A 9,897-nucleotide genomic window follows, 5' to 3' on the forward strand; every position below is an offset into this window, starting at 1 on the left:
GATAGTAATTTAGCTTAGTTCTTGTTGTAATGTATAGAAATTAATAGGTTTTATTTAAATAAATTTAAATTAGTTAATTTAGGTGAGTCATCTAATCTTAGTTAATTTTATGATTAATTTGGTGTTAATGTGATTAAGCTAGGTTATTATTGATTTATTCATACTTTTGTAGGTGTTTAATGAAGAAAGAATTTTAATAGAAGAAGGAAAACAATTTCGAGGTGTAGACTTTCATTATATATATTTTGGTATTTCAATCATAACTCTCTCTACATAACTCCAAATGAGATGATTCTTAGACCATTGGAAAGCTAAGAGAAAACGCTACAAATTTTATGTTTACCACTTTGTCCAGTTCAGCCTGAAAAGTGGTCAAAAATCTTATTGAAATTAGAGTACTGAAGCAGTCCTAGAACAATTATGATTTTTACTATTTAAATGGTAAGGCTGGGACTTTGGAGGAGGTAGGTCACAGCCCATGTAGTCTGATGAGGAAATCTTGATGGGAATTGACTTTTTTCTTCACCCAACTTGCCCTAACGTCAAAGCTTTATAAAAATAACCTTTCGAAAGACTTTTAGGGGAGAAGAAAACACCAGATTGAGAGCTGAAAATCAAGTCACAAAATCATTAAAGAAAAGTCTCATTTGAGCTAAAGAAGAAATTGAGGAATTCAAGAAGATCTGGAGATCAAGAATTCAACTCTTGGGTTCCTTTTATTTTTTTGTTGTTATTTTATTTTCTTGGTTTCGGTTGTGATGATTAACTTTAATTTGATGATGATGTGTAACTTGATGGGAAACTAATTCATTTATCTAATATTATGATTGAAATCAATACGTAATCTGATTTATTTATCTTTCTTTTGCTTATGTTTGATAGATTTAAGTTATTTATTTTATTATGTTCTTAATGCTTCTAATTGACTGGCCACCAATTAAATTGAATTAAAAACTTAAGTTAAACCTTGACGAAAGAAATTTATGTAGACCTTGAATAGAATAGCGTATGATCGAATACACTTAGTTGATTAGGTGATTTGATTTGCATATAAGGTAAACATACACCTATAAAAAATTAATTAACCTAGATATAAAAATCACTTTTCAGCTACTCCTTATAATACAAGTGAAACACAAAAGTTAGTTTTTTGAGTCGTCAGAAAACTAACAAAAAAGCCTAATTGCATACTTTCTTGAGTGACTTGAAAAATAGTTTTCCGACTTTGTGATTCGGCTAGGAAGAATGTGATTATGCGGAGAGGACAAGTTGTTGTCCACCTTGTTAGCATAAAAGCATAGTTGAGAAAGCTCCCTCTTTGTGAAGGTTCAAGTGCAACTGTGTGTGCAATAGTTAGAGGCCAAACACTTGGGTGGCTTGGGTTCTTCCTCCCTTTGTGGTGTACACGAGCTTGAGTGGAAACGAGACTAGTGCCGTATCTTCTCTCAATCAAGAGGATTGGCCATCGTGATTACCACATCACTTGGTAAAGGTAATACTATTTTTTGATTACTTCTCTTCTAGTTTTGCTTGTATTAAAACTACCAAAGTGATTCATGGGTGGTAGCATGACATGGTACATTTAAATTTTTATTTGTCGCTGCATATGATAATTGTTGTCTCTGAGTTTTATGCCATTCTAGCACAAAACTGGTGTTATTTGCCATATTTCCAAAATCTAAATCAAAGCCAAAGATAAGGACACTTTGTGCATGTTTGGTGGGGGACAAGGGCATAACCAATTTCCATTTAGGAGAACCTTGTCTTCTTATATTGTAAGTATTTTTAACTTCTTCTGACTCCTTTTGTGAAACATAAGTTGCTTGATGTCATAAATAAAATTTACAGTGTGTTTATTATGTTACAGTCTTGTAAATTTTATGTCTTCAAACTTTTGTTTATATTTCCTGAACCAATTTTGGTTTTAGATCTGTCATTACGTTGGAATTATATCAGTTTGGTGAAATAAAGTCTAAAAATGAAGAAAAATGAAACTTGAAGGGAAAAATAATGACTGTACACAATTTGTGTGTGCAAGATGTGTCCGTGTAGCATTATCCTCTACTTTATCCAAATAAAATGAATGGCAAGAAAGTTTATGCAATTATACCCTGAGAATTAAACAATGATCTTCAAGTGAATTCTCTCAAAAGGGAGTTTCTCATTTCTGTTTTGATTTATCAATATTAAACTAAGCTTGATAATGTAGCAAAAATATCCAAAAGAAGAGGGGAAAAGAAAGAACAAATAATTAAAGTACGTTCTAACTTTTGAAGACACTGATAATGATGAAGCTTGAAGCATACGTTTGATGTGTTCAACCAAAATAAGGTTGTATTTACAGCAGCAGTTTTCCAAGTGCCAACCCCAGTGAGGAAAGTCAAGAATCTTCACAGTTCATCGTGCAATTCTTCCTTTGGTGAATGAAATTTTGGCTCTGCTGCCAGGAGATACCTAGCAGCCAATGATGCATGAAGTGCAGCACCATAAGGAAGTACATCTTCATTGATCATAAAGTAGGGTGAGTGGACAGATTTGAGCTGTGGACCGGTGTCATCCCGCATTCCAAGCATGAAGAAATAGCCAGGAATTGCCTCTTGGTAAAATGCAAAATCCTCAGATCCCATGAGTGGTTGCATGTCTTTAACTTTGTCAGCACCAAGCATGTCCCCTGCAACATTTTGGAAGTGCTCATGCAAGTCCTTATTATTTACGGTTGGAGGGAAAATGGGTACCGGTTTCTCATTTTCGTAGAAATCAACAGTTGCACTACACCTCTGCACAGCAGCTTGCCCTTTGATAACCTGTCACTCGAGTAAATCAGATTTTTGGGATGGCAAACTTATAAACACGTGTGATTAGTACAACCTTCTAAATGCTGGGAATCCAAGAAAAAACAATATTTTTCAACCTCTTTCTTAACATGTTAGACAAGGCTTTTGTTTTCTTCTTTGTACTTTTAAGGATTGCTGAACTATTTGCAAAATGGCTAACACCAAATATCTAACTAATATACCTCCTCAATCCGCTGCTTTAGTTGCGTTAGACTTTCTTTGGAAAATGCTCGGAAGGTCCCACCAATTGTAACTGAATCAGGAATGACATTGAAAGCACCACCTCCTTGAAATTTTGCAACTGTCACCACCTTCATGCAAATGGTTTGTTAAAGTCCAGAGCATTATAAAAAGTACATATCATATTGGTTTGATGAGCCGGGGAAAATATGTCAACGGAAGGAAAAGAAAAATTCTGTCATGATTGCTAATGGACAGGAAGAATGACTTAAGCATCGAAAAACATATCCTGCAAAGTAAAGAAAATCTGAGAAAAGTAATCAAAATTCCACTAGGTTACATATTATATGTTATCTTTATTAATGAGAGTACATAAGATCCTGAGCTAATATTTCTAAGAATGATAATTTAATAAATATAACATATTTGAAATTGAATTGTCAAAGGGAAACCAAAATTTTTAGAAGTTCTCCCTTTGCATTTTTAGTTTAGTGGGGAATTTAAGAACTAGTTGAACCTAGAGATCTCCTCCCTCTCATCAACGGATCAGAAGTGCAAAGCTGCTTTTCCTCCCTCCATCTATACTGTTTTAACTTTACTCATCCCTTAAGACCTTGGTTTTGTTCCCTAACCAGTATTTACAAGGACAGGTTCATAGAGTTGAGTAATTTCAGGTTCTAATTAAAGAAACATAACATGCTATTAACAAAATAAACATAAATCTATTGCTAAATTAGCTTAACAGAACACTTAAAAATACACCACAACACCAACAACCAATTCAAAATGTATATGCAAGCACATGACATAATTTCTCAGTTATTCTTTATAATTGTCCGTCATTCCATCTTCACAGATGGTAAACATGACCATTCACTCAAATGCACATCCTAGCAACTTGTTGCCTGATAATTACATCAGCCACATCAAAGTAAACTGCTGCAGCCTCGTTATCGAAAAACTGGTATCATTTACTTTAATCTTTAAAAAGGAAAGTTTTCTGAATCTTCAACATTGCAAGGAGTTCTTTTGAAAAAAAAAAAAAATTTGCAAGGAGAACCACTCAACTTAATTCCAAAATCCAAGTGAGGAATCATCTTGATTACAAATTTTAGAGAAAGGTAATTTGGGCCATAGAAGGACAAAACAGCATCTATAGCATAATAACAGCATTATAGTAAGCCAAAAAATATAGACAAATCATTGCTTAGTATGCACAGGAAGGAAAGCACAGAATGCAAGAAGCAGTGCAAAAAAGAAATGTACCTGGGAATCCAGTGGATCAGCTTCACGTGAAACAAGATGTTGTAGGCTAACAATAACATTAGAGGCTGCCAAAATTGGATCTATTGAATGCTGAGGAATGGCTGCATGGCCTCCTTTTCCGCTTATTACTGCTTCAAAGAAGCCACTCCCAGCCAATAGAGGACCGGGCCTGGAGGCCACTGTACCAATAGGTTGATCAGGTACAACATGTAGCCCAAAGATTGCATCAACGTTCTTTAACACACCAGCATCTAGCATCTTCTTTGCCCCTCCACCTCCTTCCTCAGCTGGTTGGAAAACAAGAAGAACTGTACCCTGATTAAGAAATAAAATTGAACAGCATCAAGCATCTATAAGTGAAAGAAGGAAGCTAACACAGTTAAAACTTGCGGGGGACAATGTGTGAATATCAATAGGAGAACAGGTACTGGCTACAGAATAACAGGCTAGATAATCTCAGAGAACTGGTACTGGATACAGAATCACAGGCTAGATAATCTGCTGCCTTTCTTCAGTTAGGTCAGAAGTCTTTCTCTAGCCAGAATTTCAGGTTAAGAGTCTATCGATTGTCAGCATAACAATGAATAAAGTTTCTAACAAACATCCACAAGGAACTTTAAGTGCCTTTTTCAGTAAGAGAATTCTCAGATGTTTCAATTACCTACGAATGCGTAGGCTCCCTAGAGCTACTTAGGGAGGTATCTTGTTGTAACAATAAGATTTTGAAACAATTCCATATTCCTATTATACATTAATATATTGTCTTTTATGGCATTTTCTCTCATGTCTACTTTACTGCATGCACATCCTCTACCTTCATTATTATAGAAGAGAAAAAAATTGATACAAGGAGATTCCGTCAATCATATCCGACAAAACTTACACTGATGCCCCATAATACATTAAAGGTGCAGCATAGCCTTTAAACTAGTATCTATGCAAAAAAAAAAAAAAAAAACAGTTATGTTTGTATTGCAGCCAAATCACCAGACAAAATGACACACAATCCTTTATTACTTACCAGAAAGCAAGTCATCACATAAAGTGACAGTAAGCCAACAGAAGAAGTCTAGGTCTCATAGAAAAACTGTACAAGGCAACCAACTCAAGAAGAAAAGAAAGCCAATTTTGACAGTGAAATAGACTTTCTCTATCACCATAATAATCCCCTCTCAAAAGGCCATCTTTCAGATAACCATTTCTTTGACTAACATCTATGTAAGAAAAAATCAAAAAATGGGAGAGAGGAACTGCAACAAGAAGTACAATATTATTCAGAAGTTTTGTCTTTCTCTCTTAATTATATCTAATTTCACTATCCTTTCCCCAAAAAATGAAAAAACCTCTCCAATTAGAGAGAAAGAGTGCTCTTCCCTTCTTCCACATCTCCATTACCAATGAAACACTATTCCATCTTTTTAAGGAAAAAAAAAAAACTAACAAAAACAACTTTCTGTAGCCAATCATTCATACCATCATCTTGGTAATTTCTTCATTATTTGACCCAATCATTCACCAGCGAAGCAGAAAGCTTCAGTTCAAGCATTCTGTAGCCAGGGCATCCTGGGTACGGTATAATTGATAACTTCAGTTTTGTGGTTCGAAAAATAGTATTGTCTGCCAGAGCAGCATAGAATGACATTTTGATAAACGAATATATTCACTAGCATTTCCTCCATATCATATATTACCAGTTGAAATTAGCAATTTTGCAATGATATAATACCTTTTTTTGAAGGAGAAGAACAGCCAGAAGGCCTAGATACCAAGAGATAGACTCGACAAAATTGGATTGTGGATACATAAATATGAAATTAATAAGAGAAATTGATTTGACACACCTTTAACTCTTCAAGATGCTCTTTTAGTATTTTTGCAGCACCAAGAAGCATTGAAACATGAGCATCATGCCCACAAGCATGCATCTTCCCTGGATTTTTACTCTTGTGCTCGAACTCCACCAATTCCTACACATTTCAAACAGCCCATTCACAGAAGTTCACAGTTGATTCCTTTCTTCTTACGATATGAAGAGAAAAATAGAAAGCAAACATCTTTTTGAACATCAAATACAATCGGTGAGCAAGAGTTTGACTAAAATAATTCTGGTTTACCAAAAAAAAAATTCATATTAGCACAATTGGTAAATCATAAGATTAATTTCAATGAAGTCTTTACACCAAGAATTGACATATCAAGCTCAATCCATATACATCCAACATTAGTGAAAGTAACACAACTCAATAAAATCACTGAATTATACAATAATTAAGCTTCATCTTTGCAGATTTTGTTAGCTTGAGACAAACTAACTTTAAAAAACCAGAATTTCTAAATGAATCAGAGAAGATAAGAGAAAAAATATTCAAACCTCCATAGCAAGAGCATCCATATCTGCCCTTATTGCAACAAAAGGCGGTTTACCAGTCCCAACATAGCCAACAACACCAGTAACTGAAACTGGGTATTTATAAGGAATGCCCATTTTATCCAATTCTTCTCTGATCAGCTTACTAGTTTCAAATTCCTCATATCCCAATTCAGGATTCTCATGTATCTTCCTCCTAATACCCACTATCCAATCAACAAGCTCCTGCCCCTTAGCAAAATGAAGAAACTTCTTGGGGATTTCAGACCACCCATTTGATGAGCTCAAAGAAGAAGATGACAAAACAACTGTTGTATTAAGCAGATGCAACATCAAAACAAAGGATACAAACTTGGAGAAACTCATGCTTGTTTTACTGGGGAACAAAGCTCAAAGCTTGAACTTTTTAGGTCAAAGAAGAGAATTTGTAGGTAAACGCAAGATGGACTGTTAATGGTTTTTGTTGAAAGTTATTAAAGATTTTGGCTCCTGAGAATCCTGAGCTATGTTTTGCGGGGTTGCTGTTGTTCGTTATAATAAAATAAAAGCATTAGGTGACTTTGTAGCTGTACCTATCACAGTCCACAGTTCCCCACGTGCTGAATTTACTTAACTATTTCTGACACCCTGGTTGGGAAATCTCGGACGGCAGAGAAAGTACGTTACGAAATGTATGCTAAGAAAATGAACGGTAAGATGATTTCTTTTTCTTTTTTTCTAAGCTTATTTATTAGGGTTAATGTCAATGGAAAAGCACTTAAGATTAGCTATTAAATCAATCTTTTCATTTTTAATAAATTTTATTATCAAGTATAATTTATTCATAAATACTAATTAGTGGGTAATGATATTGATTAAAGTGATATTTAAAATATTAATACATTATCTCTTCTTTAATAAAAAAATAATGAATTTAATGTAAAATTTTTCAATATATAAGAATTAATTTTAATTAATATTTATCAATATCCTAATTTATTAAGATAAAAGAAGTTCCCTGGATTTCATGTTTTGTGGGAGTGGGTCACAAGTTTTGAGGGGGACCCCATAGAGACCTTACCAACCGGTCAAACGTACTGGCAAACGTGCCAACATGGAAAAAAAGGATGATCTTCTTATAATCGCCGACGCCACGCACGCTTTACAACAAAAAACACATGTCTCACGAAAAAAAAAATTATCTTATTTATAAATTTAAAATAAATTTCATCTTTAATTAATATAGGAAAAATACTCTAAAATTGGATAAGATTGCTTTTGAATGGAAGGTGAAAAGGTTTGTTTTAATTAATTAATTTATTTATGTTTTATATAAAGATATTTACTTACTTTGTTCTTATATATTTAAATAAAGCATTTATGGTAAAATAAGGAAAAGCATTCGAAAAAAAAATTTCAATAAAGAGTGGCTACTAATATAGGGTAATATGTATATTTTATTATCATATTATAAAGTTTTACGATAATAGAATCTTTTTAAAATATATGTAGAGTTTTTATTATTCCAATCAATTAAATAAATTTAATTGATTCTTTTTTTGGCTAATAACTATTTAATTTTTTATTTGAATAAATAGTTATTTCATTTTACTAAGCAAAGGGATTGATTTAGTGTTAGGCCCAACCATCCCGTTTTTTGGGTAGGCCCAACCATGAATGAATCGAATATTAAAGCCATTGCGTTGATGCTTTATTTACTCTTTTCGCGGCAGGTTTTCAAAGGAAAGCTGACTATGTTTTCCAGGACTCCACCTTTCTTCTTCTTTGTGCGTATGTTACTCTCTGTTTGTTTCCTGCGAAACAATGAGAAAAAAAGATTACTCTACTTTTGAACTGAAATTTTATGAAAATCCAGATAGAAAAAAGAAGACCCTTTTACCCAGTTAAGGCTGTAGAAGCCTAAGAGTCCTTCGTTTTTGTCAGGTTTCTTGAGGCTGACGAATCAGATCAAGGACCCTTTTAATTCTTTCTTCTTTTGTTGTTTTGATTAAAAAATAGTCAGGTAGCAATCTAAGAATTCTCATTGACCAGATTTAATAGAATTCAGGTAGCAATCTTAAAATTCTCAATTATAGAAATATATGATTTTCAAGTAAATGATATTTGTATAAAAGCAGATTTTTTTGCCCTGTACAAGTGATGTTGGTATTCATAACGAGAGGTCATCTCATAACTCCACTCTATCCATATTAAAATTCGACTTTCAAGATGAAATTTTAAGTTCTAACTATTGAGATATCTACTTAAACCATAAAAAAAAAAAAAGAAGAAAAAACGAAATTTAACAAAATGACTTCTAGTTTTATGGTAGAACTAATATGCAAGTGAATTTAATTTTCCTAATTTTCCTCACTTTGGAACTTTTCATGACAGAGATTCAATAAACCATTCAATTATATATATATATATACACACACATATATTCTTTTGTGTTATGCAAACATACTGTTTTGTGATAAAATATGTAACCTGAAGTAGTTGAATGCATGTTATTTTCTAAACACAAGAACTCATGTCATGGAAGTGTACTAGTGCTTGTTCATCCTTGCTTTTCTTGCTGTTGTTTGCTTCTCCGTTGGCTTGTGATAGTTCAGAAAATGTTGACTTCCTGTATAATAATTCCATCGCAGTGAATGAGAGAACAGAATTTGCTGATCTGATATCGCGAGAACCAGGTGTTAAAACAAAGAGAAAGCGAGGGGATTTAAACATCATTAATGGGCGTTCTAGGCATGGAAGGAAATCAGGATAGATACCAAGAGCATGGAGCAAACAGCTGACAGCTTTGATCGTATCTCACAATTTCCTGAACATATTATCCCTCAGATCCTTGTTCTCCTGCTTTGTAAAAAGGATGCAGCTAGAACCAGCGTCCCGTCAAAGAGATGGAGACACATATGGGCTTCTTTCTCAAATTTAGTCTTTGATCAGCGAAAATTTCATGGACAGCTGATAGATTTACATATGTCTTCTGAAGTACAAATTCAGAAAATCAAGAACGTGCAGATGTCAGGAAATTACGTTGACAACACTCTCTAACGACTTGTTGAATAAAAACACAGTATACAGAAATTTGTGTACTCGTATAAACTAGTGGATTGATGTGGCATTTGAAAAATAAAATGTTTCAAAAAAATGAAATCAGAAAAATCTTTTTGAGTTTTACAATCAAATATAAAGAGACTATTTATAAAAATAGTTTATCTTAAATCTACTAGTAACTCAAGTAAATAAAGAAGTATTCTAATC

The 9,897-nt window shown here is 33.5% G+C and overlaps 1 protein-coding gene across 1 annotated transcript; it reads right to left on the minus strand.

Annotated features, from left to right (window-relative positions):
• Positions 1-2,112: 2,112 nt before the first annotated feature.
• LOC18596086 (IAA-amino acid hydrolase ILR1-like 4) lies at positions 2,113-7,181 on the minus strand. The gene is made up of 5 exons (XM_018123844.2): positions 6,652-7,181; positions 6,122-6,247; positions 4,281-4,595; positions 3,017-3,145; positions 2,113-2,804 (listed from the first exon to the last, which is right to left on the minus strand). Exons 1-5 carry the CDS (start codon positions 7,012-7,014, stop codon positions 2,391-2,393), a joined length of 1,347 nt encoding a protein of 448 aa, XP_017979333.1. The 5' UTR covers positions 7,015-7,181; the 3' UTR covers positions 2,113-2,390.
• Between the last annotated feature and the right edge of the window lie 2,716 nt (positions 7,182-9,897).

Source organism: Theobroma cacao, chromosome 6 (assembly GCF_053813885.1).
Source record: "Theobroma cacao isolate CCN51 chromosome 6, ASM5381388v1, whole genome shotgun sequence".
Lineage (NCBI taxonomy): Eukaryota > Viridiplantae > Streptophyta > Magnoliopsida > Malvales > Malvaceae > Theobroma > Theobroma cacao.

Coding starts and splice junctions, on each gene's coding strand:
- LOC18596086 (XM_018123844.2), bottom strand. CDS start 7,014: ATGAGTTTCTCCAAGTTTGTATCCTTTGTTTTGATGTTGCATCTGCTT. Junction 6,248..6,651: donor TGGATGCTCTTGCTATGGAG/GTTTGAATATTT, acceptor TGAAATGTGTAG/GAATTGGTGGAGTTCGAGCA. Junction 3,146..4,280: donor CTGATCCACTGGATTCCCAG/GTACATTTCTTT, acceptor ATTTGCATGAAG/GTGGTGACAGTTGCAAAATT.